Below are 23,941 nucleotides of genomic sequence, written 5' to 3' on the forward strand. Positions count from 1 at the left end.
TATCTTTTGGCATGAACATGTGTATCATTACGATCGAGATTCAATAAGCCATTCGTTTTAGGTGCAAGACCATTGAAGGTATTATTCAAATAAACAGAGTAACAATTATTCTCCTTAAATGAATAACCGTATTGCGATAAACATAATCCAATCATGTTTATGCTCAATGCAAACACCAAAGCAAACAACATTTATCTAGGTTCAATACTAATCCCGAAGGTAGAGGGAGCGTGCGATGGTGATCATATCATCCTTGGAAACATTTCAACACACATCATCACCTCACCCTTAGCTAGTCTCCGTTTATTCCGTAGCTTTTGTTTCGAGTTACCAATGTTAGCAACTGAACCGGTATCTAATACTCATGTGCTACTAGGAGTACTAGTAAGGTACACATCAATAACACATATATCAAATATACTTTTGTTGACCTTGCCAGCCTTCTCATCTACCAAGTATCTAGGGTAGTTCTACTTCAGTGACCGTTCCCCTCATTACAGAAGCACTTAGTCTCGGATTTGGGTTCATCCTTGGGTTTCTTCACTAGAGCAGCAACTGATTTGTCGTTTCATGAAGTATCCCTTCTTTCCCTTGCCCTTCTTGAAACTAGTGGTTTTACTAACCATCAACAATTGATGCTCCTACTTGATTTCTACTTTCGCGGTGTCAAACATCACGAGTTGCTCAAGGATCATCATGTCTATCCCTGATATGTTATAGTTCATCACGAAGCTCTAATAGCTTGGTGGCAGTGACTATGGAGAACCATCACTATCTTATCTAGAAGATTAACTCCAACTCGATTCAAGCGATTGTAGTACTCAGACAATCTGAGCACATGCTCAACGATTGAGCTTTTCTCCCTTAGTTTGCAGGCTTAAGAAACTTGTCAGAGGTCTCATACCTCTTGACATGGGCACTAGTCTGAAATCCCAATTTCAGTCTTTGGAACATCTCATATGTTCTGCGGCGTTTCAAAATTGTCTTTGGTGCCACAATTCTAAACCGTTAACATTACGCACTGAACTATCACGTAGTCATCAAAACGTGTATGTCAGATGTTTCGCAACATCTACAGATGACACTCGAGGTTCAGCACACCGAGCGGTGCATTAAGGACATAAGCCTTCTGCGCAGCAATGAGGATAATCCTCAGTTTATGGACCCTGTCCGCACAATTTCTACTATCAACTTTCAACTAAATTTTCTCTAGGAACATATCTTAAATAGTAGAACTAAAGCGTAAGCTATGACATAATTTGCAAAGACCTTTTGACTATGTTCATGATAATTAAGTTCATCTGATTATTTAATGGACTCCCACTTAGATAGACATCCCTCTAGTCATCTAAGTGATACATGATCCGAGTCAACTAGGCCGTGTCCGATCATCACGTAAGACGGACTAGTCATCATCGGTGAACATCTCCATGTTGATCGTATATACTATATGACTCATGTTCGACCTTTCGGTCTCTTGTGTTTCGAGGCCATGTCTGTACATGCTAGGCTTGTCAAGTCAACCTAAGTGTTTCACATGTGTAAATTTGGCTTACACCCATTGTATGCGAACGTTAGAATCTATCAGACCCGATCATCATGTGATGCTTAGAAACAACGAGCCTTCGCAATGGTGCACAGTTAGGGGGAACACTTTCTTGAAATTTTAGTGAGGGATCATCTTATTTATGCTACCGTCGTTCTAAGCAAATAAGATGTAATCATGACAAACATTACATGCAAATCATAAAGTGACATGATATGGCCAATATCATCTTGCGCCTTTGATCTCCATATTCGAGGAGCGGCATGATCACCTTCGTCACTGGCATGACACCATGATCTCCATCATCATGAGCTCCATCATCGTGTCTTCATGAAGTTGCCTCGCCAACTATTACTTCTACTACTATGGCTAACGATTAGCAATAAAGTAAACTAATTACATGGCGTTTTCATTGACACGCAGGTCATAAATAAATTAAGACAACTCCTATGGCTCCTGCCGGTTGTCATACTCATCGACATGCAAGTCTTGGTTCCTATTACAAGAACATGATCAATCTCATACATCACATATATCATTCATCACATCCTTTTGGCCATATCACATCACATAACATACCCTGCAAAAACAATTTAGACATCCTCTAATTGTTGTTGCATGTTTTACGTGGCTGCTATGGGTTTCTAGCAAAAACGTTTCTTACCTACGCAAAACCACAACGGTGATATGCCAATTACTATTTACCCTTCATAAGGATCCTTTTCCTCGAATCCGATCCGAATAAAGTGGGAGAGACAGACACCCGCCAGCCACCTTATGCATCAAGTGCATGTCAGTCTGTGAAACCAGTCTCACGTAAGCGTACGTGTAAGGTCGGTCCGGGCCGCTTCATCCCACAATGCCGCCGGAACAAGATAAGACTAGTAACGGTAAGCAAATTGGACAAATCATCGCCCACAACTGCTTTGTGTTCTACTCGTGCATAGAATCTACGCATAGACCTGGCTCTGATACTATTGTTGGGGAACGTAGCAATAATTCAAAAATTTCCTACATGTCACCAAGATCAATCTAGGAGATACTAGAAACGAGAGAGAGGGAGTGCATCTTCATACCCTTGAAGATCGCTAAGAGGAAGCGTTGCAAGAACGCAGTTGGTGGAGTCGTATATGTAGCGATTCAGATCGCGGTCGATTCCGATCTAAGCACCGAACAACGGCGCCTCCGCGTTCAACACACGTACAGCCCGAGGACGTCTCCTCCTTCTTGATCCAGCAAGGGGAGAGGAGAAGTTGAGGGAGAACTCCAGCAGCACGACGGCGTGGTGGCGATGGAGCTCGTGGTTCTCTAGCAGAGCTTCGCTAAGCAATACTACTACGAAGGAGTTGGAGGAGGAGAGGGCTGCACCAGGGGATGGGGTGCGGCTGCCCTCTCTCTCCCTCACTGTATATAGGGGAAGGGGGTGGAGGAGGCGCCCTAGGGTTCCCTAGGGGAGGGGCGGCGGCCACAGGGGAAACCCTAGATGGGTTTGGGCGCCCTCACCCCTAGGAAACTTGCCCCCCAAGCCAGGAGGGGTGGCTGCCCTAGGGAAGGCGCCCCCACCTCTTCAGGTTATGTGAGATGGGGTGGGAAGGGCGCTCAGCCCCTTAGTGGGTTGATGTGCCCCCTCCCCTTGGCCCATAAGGCCCCCAACGCTTGTCGGGGCCTCCGAAACCCCTTTCGGACACGCTGGTCGTCACCCGGTACCCCCGGAACAATTCCGGACTCCAATACCCTTCGTCCAATATATCGATCTTCACCTCTGGACCATTCCGGAGTTCCTCGTCATGTCCGGGATCTCATCCGGGACTCCGAACAACCTTCGGTAACCACATACTATTTCCCATTACAACTCTAGCGTCATCGAACCTTAAGTGTGTAAATCCTACGGGTTCGGGAACCATGCAGACATGACCGAGACACCTCTCCGGCCAATAACCAACAGCGGGATCTGGATACCCATGCTGGCTCCCACATGTTCCATCGGTATGCAATTCCCTTTGTCTATCGGTATGTTACTTGCCCGAGATTCGATCGTCGGTATCCCCATACCTTGTTCAATCTCGTTACCGGCAAGTCTCTTTACTCGTTCCGTAACGCATGATCCCGTGACCAACTCCTTAGTCACATTGAGCTCATTATGATGATGCATTACCGAGTGGGCCCAGAGATACCTCTCCATCATACGGAGTGACAAATTCCAGTCTCAATTCATGCCAACCCAACAGACACTTTCGGAGATACCTGTAGTGCACCTTTATAGCCACCCAGTTACGTTGTGACGTTTGGTACACCCAAAGCATTCCTACGGTATCCGGGAGTTGCACAATCTCATGGTCTAAGGAAATGATACTTGACATTAGAAAAGCTTTAGCAAACGAACTACACGATCTTGTGCTACGCTTAGGATTGGGTCTTGTCCATCACATCATTCTCCTAATGATGTGATCCTGTTATCAATGACATCCAATGTCCATGGTCAGGAAACCACGACCATTTATTGATCAACGAGCTAGTCAACTAGAGGCTTACTAGAGACATATTATGGTCTATGTATTCACACATGTATTACGGTTTCCAGTTAATACAATTATAGCATGAACAATAGACAATTATCATGAATAAAGAAATATAATAATAACCATTTTATTATTGCCTCTAGGGCATATTTCCAACAATGGGTGTGTCGAGGGTGTTATAAATGGTATCAGAACCGACTCTCATGGTTATGCAGGCGTATGACACATGGGCACATCATGGCATATATGTCAACATTTTAACATTGGACGCACAATGTGTCAAGAGGGAATGTTCCCGCCGATTCCGACAAGGATGCTAGTTCCTTGAATGGGTGTATATGTGACATACTGGCTTCATAGAAATGATAGAGAACTCATATTAATAAGGTGTACATTTTTTCGGAAGCTCATCTCTAAGGAACCTTCACGTTAAGTTTATATTGCGATAACTTGAGGATGGGCGACTAACTCAGGAGTTCTTTCGAGTGAGATTTTTTTTGCATAAAAGCCTGATGTTGGTCTGAGAGACCAGTCTAGATATCACCCCGTAGACAATCTTCGTGCCTTTACAATCTCAAGTCCTTCATAATATCATCGACGAAAGCCATTGAGGGTGTATTATTTAGGAGACGAACACCCTCAAGAGTAAAAAATAAGGCATAAATCATTCGGTAGAAATCCGCAAAGGATCTTTCGACATAGGACGCCGCTTCGTGTGTTGGTCCTCTAGCTCCTTATTCGACCAACGAAAGAGTTGACGCCGTCGGGAGCTTGTGAGGTTATGTCTCCTTGGATCTGTGGTGGTTGTCCAACCCTTTTCATCACCTTCTTCTCTGGACGGTGGCATGTTTCCTAGGTCGTTGTCACCGACATCTTCTGGCTCCGACCGGTGACTTTCTAGCCGTTGCTTAACAAATTTATTCTGCCTTCAACGGTGTTTTGGAGGTCGAGAGGAGGCATCAACTGTGCTCACGACACATCGCCGATGAGTGTAGAAGGAAGGTGGTGTTGATTTTCCCAAAGACAAGTGTGTAACTTAGTTGTTAGTCTTTTTTAATAAAAAAATACTCTGTATTATGTTGGTCAGAAAGTCCGTGAAGACATAATTAAGTAAAGCATCAATCCCTCCTTAAAAAAGTGTTTTGGGCAGTGAGAAAACCCGAAAAAGTCATGGAACCTAAGATTAGGCAAGGTTCCCATAAGTTTTAAATTGAACTCAAGTTTTGTATTTTGCGCCCTAAAAAATACTACTAGTTTGCTCAACTTTGTACTGAGATTTATCTGCGCCGTCCATTCTTCCATGGACCAGCAGGATCGACTTACTTTCATTGCCAGTAGCATCCCCGCAGTTGAACCTCCCCTCCCTCCCCAATTCTCCCCGCCCCTTGAACCCAAACCCTAGCTTACCATCCCGATCCCAAGAACCCACCTCGCCATGGACGACTCCAGCGACGGCGGAGCCACCGCCGGCGGCACTAAGAAGAAGCCTTCTGCGGCGGCCGCCAAGGGGAAGGCGACGGGAAAAGGGAAGGCCACCTCCAAGGCGGCGCCCAAGGCCAAGGAGAGCAGCCTCCTCAAGCAGAGTCAGCTCCTCGAAACCCCCCTTGTTCTTTCGTTTTCTTCTAGAATTCCGTCCTTGCATCGGTTCTATCGGCTGATCGGGCCCTTTTGGGACTTCTGTGTTGCAGAATCGCCCGCAGAGTTCTTCGCGGAAAACAAGAACATCGCTGGTTTTGACAATGTGAGCTTGTGTAACTCGCTGTTTGTGTTTACTCTGGCGTAGTGGTCGACATCACTGCCTTTGAGGCTTAGATAGATGCCATCCCATTTATTTGCCCCTGGATTAAGCGCAGTCTTGTTTAAAATTGACATGGAACATACTGCGCAGAGCTGGGCTAAATAAGAATGAAACGGTCAATTAAAAAAATGATGGATGAACAGTAATATAGTTTTGAAGCTAATTTCTGTTAGGTGTCAGCAAACTCATTTCAGTGACTTATAATACTTGGCAGCCTGGAAAATCTTTGTACACCACAATGCGGGAGCTAGTTGAGAATGCTCTTGATTCAGCCGAGTCCATCTCCGAGCTCCCTGATATAGAAATTACTATGTAAGTGCTCTTCAACAGCATTTCTATTATCGGGTTCTTTTTCGCTTGGCAATGTTAAAGAACACTCTGTGGATTCCTTCGTATGTCTTGCCAGAGAAGAGATCACTAAGAGCAAATTCAACACAATGATAGGGCTAGTTGATCGAGAGCGCGTTGATGAAGCACTCTATGATGATTTTGAATCATCTAAGGCTCGTGAGGTAATACTACCACTTGCAAAAAAATTAGTAGTTCGGTCATTATTAGTTAAATAAGGTTTGCATACTGATGATATACTTATACTTTCCATATAAATATGTTATTGACACCCATTTATCTGTCTGGATTATCCTCCTTTATTCTGATACTACTGTAAAACTCCTCGATACTTAGAAACGCCTAGCTAAAGAAGCACGTTTCCAAGAAACACAAGCCAAAAATGCTGCTCTTGGGAAGAAAGTTAAGGACACTCCAGCTGCTCGCGGAAAAGGTCGGGGTGAGGCTTCATTTTTTAGAGTGACTTGCAAGGTATTGTCCATAATGACTTAACTTGTATGATGAGAATTTATCTTAGTATCTTTTGAACAATCTTGAATGTTTTGTGTGTCTAGGATAATGGCCGAGGTATGCCGCATGAAGATATCCCAAATATGTTTGGGAGAGGTAAGCAAGCTTTCAATATGATATTTTCTGTCAGATTTATTTTAGATTAAAACACTGAAGAAGGTATAAGGGCATGCTGTGCAACATCACTGGTATTATTGATATTTTAATGCAGTGTTATCGGGAACAAAATATGGTTTGAGGCAGACGCGTGGAAAATTTGGGCTTGGTGCTAAAATGGTAAAATTTCTTCACACAATTAAGTAGGAAACCTTTTTGTTTGTCACGAACTACCCTCTCATAAGAATGTATAGCGTCCATTCCTTTTGAAAGAAACAATGGGATCCAAACATTTGGCTGAATTTTGCCCTTCTCATAACAAAGTTTAGGACTTGTTTCTTTCTTTTGGTTCATAGCTGACTATTTTCTTGTTTATATTGGATAATGAAAATGTGCAGCCATGCAGTATTGTTGGTAGCTTGGAGACATTGATCGTCTTGTGCTGCTTTTCACGATCCTTTTCATTGTGTTCCTGTATAGCCATGTTAGAGATATGATTATAAGAAGAAACAAAAGTTTGAACTACAGTTGTAAAAAGAAAATCAACATTTTAGTTAGAACGGTTGTCCAATTTTCTCACTAAATTTGTGTTTAATCTTCAATAGGGAGACATGTACAGTTATGTTTTACGCTTGTAAACTTTGTGTTCTGATGGTTAAGCTGTCCCATGCATACAGAATGTGTGTGACATTTTGCCTCAGTTGAGTAAGAGTAACTAGCTGCGGTAAGCAGACTTTGAACATTGGACCTTTTATGGATATTCTGATGGATGATTATCTTATTCTGTTACTCTGTAGTTATGAACATGTTTGCAGTTAGGAGTTAAGACTCTTTGTTGCCTGTTCTGTCTAATTGAATTGTACTGCACAAATTCCAGTTAGTTTAACGTGTATTAAACAGGCACTTATTTGGTCAAAGATGAGTACGGGCCTTCCTATTGATATTAAGTCATCGATGAAAGGCCAAGATTATATCACGTTCTGTCGACTTGACATAGATATTCATAAGTAAGTGCTGCTTCTTGGTCAATGCTCTGTGAAATACAGTGAATGACTGGTCATTACTGTTTATCTTCATGTAAGTTGATTAGTTTACCTTGACTAATAATGGTAAATCTTACTACTCAGAAATGTCCCTCACATTCATTTACATGAGAAACGTGAGAACAATGATCACTGGCATGGGGCAGAAATTCAAGTTATTATTGAGGGAAATTGGACAACTCATCGTGTGAGTAGGATCTCCATTTCTTTTTAAAAACTGAAATAGTAAACTATCACTACTAAGCAGATTTATAATTTATTTTCTGCAGTCAAGGATACTACATTACATGCGACAGATGGCTGTCATTACTCCATATGCTCAATTCCTATTTAGATTTCTCTCAGATGCAGCAGAGTATGATTTTTCTTCTCTGGTACTTTGTGTCCTGCTAAATTAATAATCTTCTAATTCTTTGCATAATGACTCTGGTTCTTGCAGAAAAAATTTGACGATAAAATTTGCGCGAAGGACAGATGTTATGCCTCCTGTCCCACTTCTGACAAAGCATCACCCATCTGCTGTTGATTTGCTGCTGATAAAGCGCTTAATTACAGACACTACAAAGCCAAATCTTTTGCAGTTTCTGCAACATGAATTTGTGAATATAAGCAAAGCACATGCTGACCGTTTAATTGGTGAGTTACTTACTTAGTTGTGTGATATGCAGTGTGCTGGGGTTTTCGTGGTGGCTGTGGTAGTGGGGTTGTGAAGTTGAAAATCAAATAACTTAGTCACTATCTACTTTGATAACCATGTATTTCTATGTTTCATATTTCTAAAGTGATATATTTTGATATTTGGAGTAACAATACCTTTAGTAATTACATATGGTCTTGCTTTATACATGGTTTTGAGTTCATGTGTTGCTATTTGCAATATACTATACTTCCAGTCAAATCATTTCTTTGTGAAGCCTGTCTGTTGAGTTAAATATATATAGTGGTACTGCCATTACATACTTTGTTAATCTACCTATGGTTGATACCTTTACCAAATTTATTTTGCATATCACAAATATTCAATTTGACAGGGGAAATGGGGCCTGATTTTAGTGCAAAAACGACAGTCAACAGCCTTACATCACAACAGTTAGTACGAATACATCAGTTGTTTCGGCAGGCTAAGTTTGATGATCCCAGTGGCAATGTATGCATCCCTTTCCACCTTGATTTGTTAATCACTTATCAGCTGCTTATTGACTAGTCTATCTTTCACAAATGTGCAATTAGCAATCACAGTATAGAAATCAACCAATTCTATAGTGTCTTAGTCCTGCAGGTGAATACAATTTACGTCTAGGTATCATAAAAGAGCTGCACCCTGATTTGGTTGCAACACATGCAAGCAGGTATAGCATTTAATCAGAGAATGTCCCAGATGTTGCTTCTATCTTATTTTCAGTTCAATTATCCTAATGTCATAAGGCTACCCCTCTGTTTAGCCCTCAGGTTTTTGAAGGGCATCCATTTATTGTTGAAGCCGGAGTAAGCATTGGTGGAAAAGATGTTAAACAAGTAAGAAACTGTTTGTTTTGTATTTCACAAGGAGTATTTTCTGTCTGTCATCTTAAAATATCCTGAAAACATGTTCTGTCTTGCTCCTTTTGTTGTGGTCTGGATAAAGGAGGAACCACATACCTGAGCAGCAGCCACAAAGTTCAGGATGAGTTAGTTTTATTTCAATGGGTTCTGTTCCAGTTTTCCTTTTGAATAGAGAAGCCGAGAACTAGTTTTTGTGATGTAGTCGGCTCCCATAAGATGACATGGTTTGGAAATTTACTATCACTAGCAGTTAGTGATATAGGTGGATTGGATAGTTTATTTTGTTAGGGGCCCTCTCCACAAAAGGGGGATGCCAATCTATTTCGGTTCAAGCAAGAAACAATCTAGTGCCCTATCCCAGTCTATATCTTATCCTCCCTGTCCTGTATTTTTCTTCCCCAGTCAAGTCTACACCCTCTCCTCCTATGTCCCTACACCCCCAGCATTGAACACCTTTGTTTTCTCGTAGCTGCTTGCAGTGTGTGATGGCAGATATTGTGAATGTCAAAATTGATACTTCCTTCGTCCCATAATATAAGACGTTTTTGCAAGCTAACATAGCTTGCAAAAACGTTCTATATTGTGAGATGGAGGGAGTAGTAGTTTATTCAATCATTTCATATTTCACATGAAGTGTCTGTTAGATTTCTGCTGATGCTCTTTCTATCTGTTTTTTTTCTCAAGTGCATTAGCATACATTATATATAGTCAAACTCATACAAAGGACTGTTGTACAACAAATAGGACATGTATATATATATATAATGTACACCCTTATGAATTTGCAACTAGCGGACCACAAAACGTGTGGCCCATGTGGTATTAAAAAAAAGCTACCTGCATTTTTAAGATACCCTTGAATCGCTCCATTTACTGATTTAGTGGATAAACATTTGATCACACGGCTAAACCTATTATTTGTGTTAATACCACACCCCGAGCTCCAGTTTAATATACTAGGGAACTACCTTTCCATTGTTAATATTGTCCTTGCCGAGAAGATTCATGCTAAAACAATTTCCTTCTGATGATAGCAATTCTATTTTTTTTCAGGGTCTAAATATTTTTAGGTTTGCAAACCGCATACCACTTCTTTTTGAACAAGGTGCTGATGTCATCACAAGAACTGCCCTAAAAAGGATCAAGTAAGTTTTCCTGTTAGTACTTCTGTTGTACTTCAGATGTTTGTCTCTTCCATTACTCTCATCTTCCTCTTCCTTTTAGTTGGAGCATCTACAAAATTAATCAGCAGCAGGACAAGATTGGTGTCTTCGTGAGCATTGTCAGTACAAAGATACCTTTTAAAGGAACTGGAAAAGAGTATATTGGGGATGATATAACCGAGATAGCAGATGCTGTTAAGGTATATTCAAACTTTCCTTATTTACTGTATGGTCATCTACTCATCTGATATCAATCTGCTTGCACCTTCAGTCAGCCCTTAAGCAGTGCTGTGTCCAACTGAAGTCAAAGATAGTGAAGAAACTTCAGGCTCGTGAACAGCAGGACAGGAAAAGGAACCTGAACAAGTAACTCCTCTGCCAAAAAGTTTTTATTGAATGTTCTTTGGAGATTTGGTGATGTCTAGTTTGAGCGTAGATGTCAGGCTGTTTGTATTTTTCCTATGGCTATGTTTTGAATCAGGGCATTTGCTCAATCATGCATTTGATAGTGCTTGTTGAATGTTGATGTTGGTTAATAACGATGCATTGCGAGATTTAGGCTCACTTTGGAAACTTAGGGCAGTCTCCTTAATTTTAAGCAACATTTGTGTGAAAGAACAGGTTTGGGCTGATATTCAAAGATTGATTTATAAACATGCTTTGTGACGCTGATACCAGATAATCCAGAATTAGACAAGGTCTTATCTTACTCCAGTGATTTCTTATTCACAGATACATTCCTGATGTGGCGAGAACAATTATGGAGACTCTGGGAGAACTTGCAGACGAGTCTCCCCCCAAGAGGCCACGGTTTGACAAGGAAGACGAGGAACTCCTTGAAAAAATAAATTCGGAGGAAGTGACAGAAATGACTTTTAGAGATTGCTTGACGCAGCATGTTGAACAGGTAAGGGCAAACCTAACACTCTAGCATAAACATAAACCAAAGCATGAAAGCAATATGCATTATATATATTTTTCGTCCCGTGCTCTATACAGCCCATAGTTTTGCATCTTTCTGTGACTACACTACTGCCACATAAAAGTCATATCTGGTTTACACAAATCTATTACCTCCTTCCCAAATTACTTGTCTTAGATTTGTCTATATATGGATGTATCTAACACTAAAATGTCTAGATATATCCGTATCTAGACAAATCTAAGACAAGTAATTCGGGACGGAGGGAGTATATCTTTATGAAATTACATTATAACATCTTAATGCCTTTCTTGGTGCAAAGGTACATCCAGTCCTGAATCCCGGCATAGACTAAAAAATGTTGTACTACCTTCCACTGGTTTCGATTTGTTATCGTAAGATTGATCTTGTTTGCCCCAACATCAAACCACCAGGTTGACTATGAAATGGCGCTGGAGTATGCCATGCAGAGTGGCGTGAGCGAAGAGCCCCGCGAAGCAATCTATCTGAACTCGCTCGAAGGATCTTACAAGTTCGTCGACTTCCAGAGCCCCGCTTTCGTGTTTAGGTTCATCCCGTGAGGGCGCAATCGACACGCCCCCTTCCGTTCTCAGGTTGGTCAACAATAATGTGTTCCCATGGAACGGCGCCGTACACAATTGTGTTTAAATTTTCCCCATTGTTACCGGGATGATTTGTTAGGCTGTTCGAGCTCGCAGCTGAGTGTAGACAGCATAAACATCGCAAGTGGTTTTATGGAAGCCGCTGTAATTGAGGGTGTAACTTTTTTTTTGTGTGTGTGAAAACATTCTGGATTGTAATTGTATGTTGCATTTGTCGAGGAACAAGCATGTAAAAGTACATTGGAAAGATTCTGAAGTGATTAGTATGTAAAAGTACATTGGAAAGATTCTGAAGTGATTTGATGGGCACCTGCTGAATTCATTCTAATGATTACTATATTCTCGCGATCCCAAATTGCTGGGGGACCGTTGATCTCATCTAAAGTTACCCAGGAGGTCTCAGGAAACCATTAGCCCCTTACTAGCCCAGTTGGCATGTTAGGGCATCTCCCACGCTGTCCATCAAAACGGACACCTCGCTGGTCCTGTGATGCGTCACTCGTTGACGCTACTGGCGCTGCGATGCAGCACTCTACACGCTGCAAGCTGGCGTCGCTGTGGCGACTTTTGGTGATGCTGCATGGATGGCGACGATGTTGTGTGGACTGCTGCAACTGGAAACCGGGGATTGGCAGGTGTTGCGAGCGACCGACTCTTCCGATGGGTGCGCGGCTCTTGCTGTGAAACGGCTGCTGCGAGTCGGGCGGCGATGCTTTCTGGCGGCAACGCGTGCTGTTGCGTTGCTATGGCCAGAGGAAAACGGAGCAGGGGTTGTTGGTGCGATTGAAGGAGGACGACGTGGCATTGTGATGACAGATCGAACGGCTACACAGGAAGGATCCGACTGCTCGGGAGCCTGCAGAAATCAGCTAGTTTAGCAGCCATCATAATTAATCGAGCAATTTCTCTTGAGCATGTTTGGTTGGGGATAATTAGAGCTAGCCACTGAGAATTGAAGGAATACGAGACTTGAAATCTAGTATTGTTTAGTTAGGAAGATTAGGAATTCATAAGAGGAGACTTCAATTTCCATTGTTTTATTGACAGAGGAGGGGCAGGAGTTGAAAGAGAATTGTTGTAATTAGTCAATTTTAACCATTCATCATAACTTATGTTAATCTTTCATCCACCCCGCATACACCTTATTTCTAGTTAGTTTGACTAAATCATGGCAACATAATTAGTCTTTTTAGAAGCATACTAAAAAATAAATAAGAGGGAAATCACACGCAAGATGATATATATCATCAAAAACTGCCGCCGATTGACCGAAAGAGCGGCATTCATTCTTTATTGTCTCTATCACCTTGATGTTGTCAGAGTTCATCTCTATGCAGTTACACCCGACTGTAGTTGTCATTGAAACCAAGCCGTAAGGCCAGTGCCTCGGCCATAAACTGTAGTTGAAATGAGATTATTTTAATGAGTCAATTTTAACCCTTCATGATAACTTACATTAACTTTCCTCACTCAGTCCATCGTCAATTCTCATAAACGAAACAGGGGAATAGAATCTTCCACCCCCTCGCTAGTAGATAGATAAGGTTTTAGTCCTTGCAGGGACGACGTTTGGACAGATGTTGGTGCTCCTTCTTCGAGTCAGTCTTGCAGGGTTCGATCCTCCTCAAGTTCGTTCAGATGGATTAGATGGAGCTCCAGCGTAGATTCCTGCCAGCTCCTTGGGACGTCGAGATTAGGTTTCTCGCCGTGCGTACACAATGACAATATTTCGCGTTAGGTTCTTCAGATCGATTTAAGGATTCAACGACGACGACTGCAACTCCAGGGTGTTGGTCTTTAAGGGCACGTGCACGAAGACTTTTCGACTGTCATCGACAAGGTCAGGCCGGCTCCAGTATGGGAGTGGCGACAACGGCATGTCGACGACTCATTCTGGCGGCAGTAATGGTCGTTCGATGGTTCATGGACCTCGGTATAATTTTTATTATGTTTGAGATGCTTTATACTTTCGGTGAATCTTTATAATAGATTTGATTCTTTTGACCAAAGAAAAAAAAACAAGAAATACAATTTCTTTTCAAATTCTTACACATACTTTATATCATGTGCCAAACAGATAATTAAGAATAAAATGAACCATCTCATGTCTAATCTCGATACAACTTTCTGCTCTAAACTCCTGTTCCCTTTTCCAAATATTGCCGAACACGCTATGATAAAAAAAACGCGAGGAGGCCTCATCGTCAGATCTGATTCAGCAGCTGCCTTCCCTTCACTTCAGTCGTGAAGCAAACCATACTCCAAAGAATGGCGGGGGACGGCGAGCTTCTTCCCCGGATCGCGGTGGTCGGCGCGGGCATCTTCGCGCGCACGCAGTACATCCCCAGGCTCCGCGAGATCTCCCACCTCGTCGTCCTCAAGGCCATCTGGAGCCGCACCCAGGTCAGGTGTCTCCCCCTCCCCTGCCCCCTCTCACTCCTTTCCCGTGCCGTGACTCTAAAGCTTAGCCGCTTCTGCTCGTCGTGTGTAATCTGACTGTCGCGGCGCCATCCTCCAGGAATCCGCAGAGGCTGCTGCGGAGCTCGCCCGCGATTTTGCGCCTGGCATCGAGTGTAAATGGGGCGACGCGGGGCTGGAGGAGATCATGGGAGACCCTTCCATCCTGGGTGTCGCCGTCGTTCTTGCAGGCCAAGTCCAGGTATGTACTATAGTATGGTTCATGGAGAATTCCTTTTGTTTCAGAATGATTGATGCTCTGAGAATTTACTTCAGTGTCCACTTGTGTAAAGAGCAATTGGTACAATGCTGGACTGCAAAAGTAGCCCAAAACCCAGCCAAGTGTTCCACTCACTGTTGTACAAATGTGCAGGTTGAGCTTTCCTTGAAGATGCTCAAGGCAGGAAAGCATGTGATCCAAGGTAAGTGGGAAAACATATGAAAGTATGAAACTAATCTTAACTGTCTGATTTGAGCTATATGACCGGCAGCGACAGTAAATAATTCTTTCTCTTGGTTATTACTATCTCATTACCTTGTTAAATATCCTAATTGGTTTCTCGCGGTTTGCATGGTGTATTTCCTGATGCTCTGAAGAGAAACCGGCCTCTGGATGTAAGTACATGTAGCTTTTCAGCGCTTCTTTCATGAGCATCATAATGGATACAACGTATGTGATCAGCTTTGTCCAAAAACTTCAGCGACAACCGAAGCAGAAACTGCGCTATCAGTCTACAACTCATTCCCAAACAAGTTCCCCTATAAGCCAATTTGGGCTCTTGGAGAGAACTACAGATTTGAACCTGCATTTGTGGAGGTAAACATTTGCAACCGTAATTTTTTATTGTTAGTTTACTTCTGTAATCTCTGGACTTCTATCAACAGTCAAGCAAGTTGATGAACGATATTGGTGATATGATGAACATCCAAGTTATTGTTGAAGGATCAATGAACAGTTCAAACCCATATTTCAATAGCTCCTGGAGACGAAATTTTGTGGTAAGGAATCAAGTCGCACAGCGTCTTTTTTCTTTCAGTGCAACGTGCTTTATCTGCATTTCTCCTTACCATACATATAACCCCACTGTCCAAGCTAAACATTTCAGCTTACCTAACACATATGAGTAATGTATACTTGATTGGTTTGTGCTTAGCTGCACATTCACTAAACATAAGGCACTTATATGTTGTGTCAAAGGAGGATTTCGTATGCACATCTTGCCAACCAATACTTTTATACCATAGCAAAGTCAATGTAATGTTTGAATAAATTGCATGTTTTTTCTTTTGACCAATGTCATTTCAACTACCTAATCAAAATGTCATATAACTCTGTTTGCTTATCTACGCAAGTTTGTCTAATTTTTGTGTGTACATACTCAAAATCCATGGAGGTGCTGGTGGTACATATTTGGCCTCACTAATTCTCTAGTTACGTCAATTTTTTGGGTTCTAATCTAGTGGGATATTTCTGTTGGCATTGAAGTGGAATTCGCATGTCTGCAAGTCTGCAATAGCTAGGTCATTCAGCTTCTTCGGCTGTGAAGTATTCAAATGCTTGCAGCCATTCTTTTCATCAACTACATTTCTGTGGGTTTTCTCTCCCGAGTTCTGCAAAGAAAGAATCACCACATACTATTTACTTTGTTTGACATGACAAGTATTTCATCCTAATGAGTCGATATGTCTATCCTCGGTCCTTACTATGATAACAATAATTTGCAGGGTGGTTTCATACTGGATATGGGCGTGCATTTCATTGCAGGACTAAGAATGGTATTTCCCATCTTGTTTTTTTGCAAAAGTGTTGACCAGCTTCTGGCTTTTGTATCATGTGAGGAGTCATTGTAATCCATTTGAAGGATTTGATACTCTTAAGCAGACATAAGAAATATTATCCGGCAGATGGATTTGATGCTCACTACACGGACATGGTCGTTAAAATACACTTCACAAGTACACAACTGCTACTATGAACATATTGAAGTAGTTAAGTTTGATTTTCCAGTTGCCCAGTTATGCACAGCATAATGCAAGTGAATGAGAAGGCTTATGCGTGCCAATTAATGTGCTATTTAAGATTATTACGAAGGTTATTATTTTTTTACTTCTCCTTACTCTGTTAACATATGAGCTCATTTGTAACAGCTTGTTGGTTCGGAAGTAGCAACTGTATCGTCTATCTCTCGTCATGTGGACACGGATTTACCACCACCTGATAACATTTGTTCTCTTTTGTAAGTTATGAAAGATACAAAGTGAATTTTGTAAATGTTACATTTTTAGATCTTACAGACCCTTGATGTGCTAGTGCAGCCAACTGGAAAATGGATGTGCTGGGGTCTTAGTATTTGCAGTTAATTCGAGGTCGCCAAAGGTTAAGATTTATTTTGTTGCAAAAGATGTGTGGCACATATTATTCTTTAGGCATATTAGGTTATCATTCACCACATTCTTTCTTTACTTCCATTTTTTTGCTGATATTGCTAGACATATGATATTTAGATATTGTGGCGGGTTGATGGAACAAAGGGAACAGTAAAAATTGAACGTGGAGTTGATGGTGGGAAACATGGTTACCAGGTAAAAGCCACTTTCTCTGCAAGTGCCAAATGAACTTTCAGCCTGCTTCTCACTGTTTATCCGACCTGCCAGTCACACACTATCCACCCCATTGGCTTCCCCCACTTGTTATTTGTTCCACGAGTTTGGTATTGTTTTATTCATTACATCATGATCACACTGCATTGCTACAAATAATAGTGTTACTCAGACAAAGGTGCGGAGTCTATCTCTGATTCGGAAAAAGGACTTTGGATTTGAAAATGCTACTTGGATATGCACACTTGTGTTGGAAACTGTCTTGGATTCGGGCGTCCGATTCCTTTTATGTCGGACATGGGTCTCCGCATAACACTGAAGTCATGTTCAGGCAGGATGTTACTGAAGCAGTGTATCTTTTTCTTGAGAATACGCAAAAGATTTATGCATCATTACATTTAAGGAAGATAATATAGTTTGACTGTTACAACACTAAGTTGTGGACTTGGCTAGCCAAAAAACCAAGAACCCTATCTTGGTCATTTACCAGGACAGTAGCTTCAGCAATACATGGACGCAACCTTGGATCATAGAGATTTAGCCGATTAGCGCGCCCAAATGGTCCTCTTCTGCTTTTCCCCAGACCTCGCGTCCTCCTGCACTGCAGCGACATCTGGTATCTTGTTCGGAAGGATGCAGACTTTCCTTGTCTTCCAACTGCCCACATGATTGAAACAGTGTAAATCGACATTATACTTATGAACTATGTCATGCATTCACAGGTGCTTTTCTCAAGCGAAAGTGGGGAGTGCCAGAAGACTTTTTACCCATTCTGTGGTGTGCATGAAGAACTGAAAGCATTTGTCCATGACATGGTGCAGGCTAGCAAAGTATGTTGTTAGTATTGGTCAATCTCTGTTTTTCTTTTCTCGCATAGATCGTGGGTTCTCATGATGTCAGAATTTGCCATAAACCAAAGATCATTTGCCTATATTCCACAGAATGCTTAAAAGCATCCCAGGATTTCATCATACTCTCTCTAAGTTGCCCCACTCATGCAGGATGGGGATCACAAGGCTGAACCCCGCAGTTCTTATGTCGAAGGTGCTCGTGATGTTGCTGTTTTGGAAGCCATGCTTGAATCTAGCGCGAAGCAAGGAGCCATGGTGCAAGTGAAGAAATTCTAACAAATCTCAATTAGCAAATGAGGGAACATGAACATTCTTCTGCTAGAATGATCGGTCCGGTAGGACGTGAAAATTTGTAGCATCGGCGACAAAAGGAACACCATTTTATGATTATTATGCAATTGATGCTATAGGATAGGATGCTGCAAGTCGGGCTGTTCCCTGGAACCATCATTCTTTCACACAGATCTATACGACAGCTGCTACAGATTTATTTACCATATACTGTACTATCTATCACGTATACTCTTGCTACTGATCTTGTATACTATTTCTTGCATTTTATGTTGAGGAAAAAATGTACTCTTGCTTGTTGTTTTCCATTCCAGCTGCATATACAGGTGGCTGAGACCCTCAACTTGGGAAAGTGGGTCAATATGACAGTTTGGAGAGTTGTTTTCCTGATGTGGCATGCGATGTGGGTGGCACATAGTTATTGGATTTCTTGTATAATTTCACACTGAGCTTAGAAAAACACTGAACAAGATTCTGAAAATTGATTTTTTTGATGAAAAACTTAAGATATTTAGAACTGATATAACATTTACTTTCAGGAGTAGGATATTAGGGTGCATGTTGTTGGGATTTTGGAAATCCAGACCAGAAAAAAGCCAGACTCTATTTTTCTTCTGAAGTTAGATTTTTTTTTTGCGGGTAAAAGTTTGATTTTTCTTCTTCCAGCTTTTCTAATTTCCACAAAATCTAATATTGTTTTGAGTATTTAAAAAATTATATTGTTTTAAATATTTTTTACTGCGCTATTGTTTTGATTATTATTATTATTGGTTTACATATAATCATCTAGCGAATGCCACGTTGCCAAAACCGTACGCGTGTCGCTGTGTCATGCCAACAAAACCACTCTCAAAACGTTGTTATAGCATTTGCATTCTTTCTCACTAGAGGTGAGACAAATGTTGTTATAGCATTTGCATTCTTTGTCGCCAGAGGTGAGACAAATCGACTAGCATCAATGCTACATACGTGATATGGCAGTAGACAGTTTGGTGCTCAATGCTAAACTAGTTAAAATGACATTTTGAATTCATGTCAGTAATTAAACAACATAAGGTATTTGGCGACGTTGTAGAGGATGGGCTCTTGAGATGCGTACATATGGGGATGAGTGCGAAGTTGTAGAGGATGGGCTCTTGAGATGCGTACATATGGTATTTAAGAAAAAGGCTCCAAGGAGCCCGTCCTCCATATCCTCTTTTCCGGAGAGACGACATATTAACCAACAAATCCTATATGCCGCTCGCTGCTTCGCACAGGCGACCAAGCAAGCAAACTTGAGATGGGGCGGACCATTAGGTAGCTACAGTACAACAGAAATTTTGGTTCTGAGAACTTTCTGGAAGGTTCCTATCTGGTTCTAGCAACTTCCAAAAAAAGGTATCAACCCGGTTTCCTTTTTATGTTTTTCTAGATTTTTATTTTTTTCAAAATGTTTGAAAATTTCAAAAAAGTTGGGAAATTTCATTTTTTTTTCAGAAATTAGGGAATGTTCAGAAAATTTAAAAATGATCTGAAATATCATTTGTTCAGAACTTAGAAAATGTTCAGAAATTAAAATTTTGTTTGTAAATTTTAGAAATTATTCTCTTTTTTCAAAAAATGTTTGCACTTTAATTACAAATCAACCGAAGAAAAACTAAAAAAAACTATCAATCGCCACAATGGAGTTGTTAACTTTTTTTTAGGGGTATCACCAAGTTTTATTACTCAAAATCCAGTGATGTGGGATACAAAAGGGATCATGAGGTTGAACCAACCAGAAATGCACCCCTAATTGAGAGGATGCAAGAACTTGGCGAAGCTATCGGCGTCGCTATTAGCAGCTCGACCTTCAAAGGAAAAAGTACAATTAGACATTTGAGACCTCCTACTAATCTCACTAATGATGTTACCATATACTCTGTGGCTTGCTTTCTCTATATCCTTGAAGCATAAGATCCTCTGTGAGAGATAAAGCCTTTCAACAGAGCTGTTAACAACCGTAGCGTTTGCTATAGTAAGCGACTTTGATACAGTCTCGTGCTGATGGGCCAGCCCACTTGGTGACACCCCTATGCGAAAGGCTAGCATCTTGACACACGGAGCGTCATATATGGAGTCCCATATGGACAGAAAAGGTTTCTATCACATTTTTTAACAAGAGAATATCTTTTGAAAATTTGAACTCTTTTGAGAAACAAAATTAATTTTAAATTACAAACATCATTTGAAAAGAGAATCATTTTTTGAAAAATTATGCCAAAATTTTGAAATTTAAAACATAAAAAACAATTTTAAAATATGAACAATTTAAGAAGAGCATGCAATTTTTTGAATTCTGAACATTTGTTGAAAAAACCAAACAATTTTAAAATTCTGAATAAAATTTGAAAATTCATTTTCTTTTTGAAATTTGTGATTCTTTTTATAAAATCATGATTTGTTTTTGGAATTCGTGAGTTAAAAAAAGAAATATAAAAAATAAAAATGATTTTTTAAAAAGGAATCCAAAACCCAGTAAAAAACAACAGAAAAAGTAAACATGTCCAGGAACCTTCTAAAAGGTTCCCAAAACTGGCCAGGAACCTTCAAGAAGGTTCCCAGAACTCGGTGGCTTGCATGTGTAATACAAGAATCCTAATAAACAGAGTCAAATTGAAGCCAAACCACGTGAAAAGGTGTAATTAAGCATGTTATTATGCCAATAAGGACCTCAATCTCATTTTTCGTGCGTAGGAATTTGTAAAAGAGGTCCAAGTGAATTGTAAAATTCTTGGGTTTTTTCTATTTTTTTCTTTGCTACATTCCTTTAAACCAAAGGCATGAATAGTGACACATAGGAAAATATCCTATTCCATGTGTTTCCTTCACTTTTTCTTCGAACCAAGCGAGGCCTAAAGCCATGTAGGTCAGAAAGAGTTCATCTTAGAAGAAGATAAACCTACGCACTATAGGAAAGCGATGGTGGCACCCAGCTCATAAAGGATGACTTAAAGATATATAATCCAAAAGAATTTCATCGAGTTTAGAACTTGATTGATACTCGGGAAAAACAGACACTAATGGTAATCATACTGTCTATAAAGCAAAGATAGTTGCAAGAGAATTTTGCAGATTGTGTGAGTCGATTATGAATCTATCTCACCAGAAGCAATAATAAAGTCTAAATGGATTATGATAAAACAAGTATCAAAGGAGCTGGAATCAACATTTTTATGAAATAGTTTAACTTCATTAGAATGATGAGATTTGCATATTCAAGAAGTTTAGTGGAAGCAATGTGACATTTCTAAAATTAGTATGTGGATGACATATTATTGGAAATAACATACATTTTCTTAGCACAATAAAAGGTTTCATCTAAAAGAGTATTTTAATGAAAGACTCAGGTAAAATAGCTTATTGGATATCAAATTCTATGGAGATATAGATCAATATATCCAATTGTGCCAAAACCGAAGTATGTGCATTTGACAACGTTTCAAAAAAGTTTGAAATGGAGAATGATAAAAGATTTTCTCCCGATCGTCACATGGTGTAACACTTAACAGAATCAATGTTCCTAGACAATTGATGAGCATGTGTAGACGATTGGAGTTCAAAATACCTCAACAATTGAACCCATCATAAGATCCATTATAAGTACAAAGATGAATGTTCCTTATGTACTAAGTGGTAGTAACAGTGATCCTGAGATGGCTCATTGGGCAGCTAATAAAAAATTACCAAGTACCTCAGAATGATAAAAAAGGACGTGAATTTTCGTGCTATTGGAGGTTGTTGCGTGAGGCCTTCCCACTTAGAGTTTTATTTAACTGTTGTTTTGGGTGATTCCTAACTCGGAGGGTCAAAGCTGGTGTGTGTTGGTCAGGTGTGTTTACTTCATGTCGTGGTTTTATCACGACAAATGTCCTCGTGAAAGGACTTAGTCGTGAGGCCATCGCCGCTAAGTAATAACTTGAACGGGGTTGATAGGAATCGAGAGACAAGGGTTTTACCCAGGTACGACCCCTCGCGGTGGAGGTAAAAGCCCACATCCTGCTTGATTGTTATTGATGATGATGATCTCGATTACAAGGGTGCTATTTTGCTAGCTCTCATCTCGAGAGCATCTACTTTGATCTTGTCTAAGACTTGTCTGTTTATCCCGACCTCTCCCTCTTGGGGTGCCCTGCCCCTCCTTATATAAGTTGAAGGGGGCGGTTACATGTAGAGTCCTAGTAGGACTACAACTAGTGTGTGTAACATTGAGCAACGAGACGAGCTTTGTTTCTGACAACTTGACCATGCTCATCTTCTTGTTGCGATAGATCCATTTGGTGCCAATAATATTGTGCTTGCGTGGATCAGGTCGTTTGACTAGCTCCCAGACATAATTGAGCTCAAATTGTTGAAGCTCTTCTTGCATAGCTTGAATCCATTCTGGTTTCATAAAGGCTTCGGATATGGAGATGAGTGCAAAGTGCCCACAAAAGTTTGCTAGTTGCGTAGCTTTTGATCGAGTAAGAGGACCAGGTACATTGATGCTATCAAGAATCTTCTCAATCTAAACTTCATTTGTGACCCGAGGATGAACAGAGCGAAGATTTTGTTGTTGCTGATCATTGTCTTAATCTTCAGCATTGTCTTCAGGCTCAACATTGTCTTCGTGTTGCGTAGGAGCTGGAATGACAATTTCCTCTTCTGCCTGTTCCTCGGTGGGTATGATTTCTCCAGTACCCATTAGCTTGCTAGATTCACTAGGAGAAGCTTCATCTAGCACATTTGGTAGGTGCTCTCTTTGCGAGCCATTAGTCCCATCGAACCGCACATCTACAATTTCAACCACTTTATAGTGAAAGAGGTTGAAGACCCTATAGGTGTGCGAATCCTTTTCGTAACCAAGCATAAAACCTTCATGTGCTTTCGGTGCAAATTTGGAAGTGTAGTGTGGATCCTTGATCCAGCAGCTAGCACCGAAGACTTTGAAATAGCTTATGTTTGGCTTCTTACCGGTGAGTAGTTCATAGGATGTCTTCTTGAAGAATTTATGAAGATAGACTCTGTTGATGATATGGCATGCAGTATCAATGGCTTCAGGCCAGAACTTTCTTGGAGTCTTGTACTCATCAAGCATCGTACGGGCCATCTCTATAAGGGTCCTGTTCTTGTGCTCCACGACACCATGCTGTTGAGGTGTGTATGGAGCAGAGAGATCATGAGTGATGCCCAGTGTATCAAGATAAGTGTCGAGGCCTGTGTTCTTGAATTCTGTGCCATTGTCACTTCTGATGTGCTTGATCTTGATGCCATAGTTGGTCATGGCGCGATTGAAGAATCTTCTGAAGACATCCCGCACTTCAGTCTTGTAGAGAATTATATGCACCCAAGTGTATCTAGAGTAATCATCAACAATTACGAAGCCATATAAGCATGCAGTAGTGGTAAGAGTAGAGTAGATAAGTCCATGTGTAACAGCTCGAAGGGACGTGAAGACGTCATGCTTGTCTTCGAGGGATGTTTTGCCCTAGTCATCTTCGCAAGCACCACATAGATGATCCTTCTTGAACTTGACGCCCTCGATGCCAATGATGTGCTTCTTCTTCATGAGACTGTGCAAGTTCCTCATGCCCGCATGTCCTAGCCTTTGATGCCAAAGCCAGCACTATG

The 23,941-nt window shown here is 41.0% G+C and overlaps 2 protein-coding genes across 2 annotated transcripts; both read left to right on the forward strand.

Moving 5' to 3' along the window:
- Positions 1-5,388: 5,388 nt before the first annotated feature.
- Positions 5,389-12,438, forward strand: LOC125509010 (DNA topoisomerase 6 subunit B). Its single transcript, XM_048673849.1, has 19 exons — positions 5,389-5,648; positions 5,754-5,806; positions 6,078-6,175; positions 6,270-6,375; positions 6,548-6,682; positions 6,766-6,817; positions 6,933-6,997; positions 7,718-7,824; positions 7,945-8,047; positions 8,130-8,215; positions 8,300-8,496; positions 8,892-9,007; positions 9,124-9,209; positions 9,303-9,375; positions 10,456-10,547; positions 10,627-10,765; positions 10,837-10,931; positions 11,298-11,472; positions 11,922-12,438. The coding sequence occupies exons 1-19, from the start codon at positions 5,501-5,503 to the stop codon at positions 12,066-12,068; spliced, it is 2,073 nt and encodes a 690-aa protein (XP_048529806.1). The 5' UTR covers positions 5,389-5,500; the 3' UTR covers positions 12,069-12,438.
- A 1,849-nt stretch (positions 12,439-14,287) lies between these two features.
- On the forward strand, positions 14,288-18,616 carry LOC125509011 (uncharacterized protein YMR315W). The gene is made up of 12 exons (XM_048673850.1): positions 14,288-14,513; positions 14,629-14,769; positions 14,941-14,989; positions 15,165-15,182; positions 15,269-15,384; positions 15,453-15,566; positions 16,293-16,343; positions 16,716-16,804; positions 16,884-16,944; positions 17,073-17,150; positions 17,891-17,998; positions 18,170-18,616. Exons 1-12 carry the CDS (start codon positions 14,379-14,381, stop codon positions 18,293-18,295), a joined length of 1,086 nt encoding a protein of 361 aa, XP_048529807.1. The 5' UTR covers positions 14,288-14,378; the 3' UTR covers positions 18,296-18,616.
- Positions 18,617-23,941: the final 5,325 nt, after the last annotated feature.

The sequence above is a fragment of the Triticum urartu genome, chromosome 5 (genome assembly GCF_003073215.2).
Source record: "Triticum urartu cultivar G1812 chromosome 5, Tu2.1, whole genome shotgun sequence".
Taxonomy (NCBI): domain Eukaryota; kingdom Viridiplantae; phylum Streptophyta; class Magnoliopsida; order Poales; family Poaceae; genus Triticum; species Triticum urartu.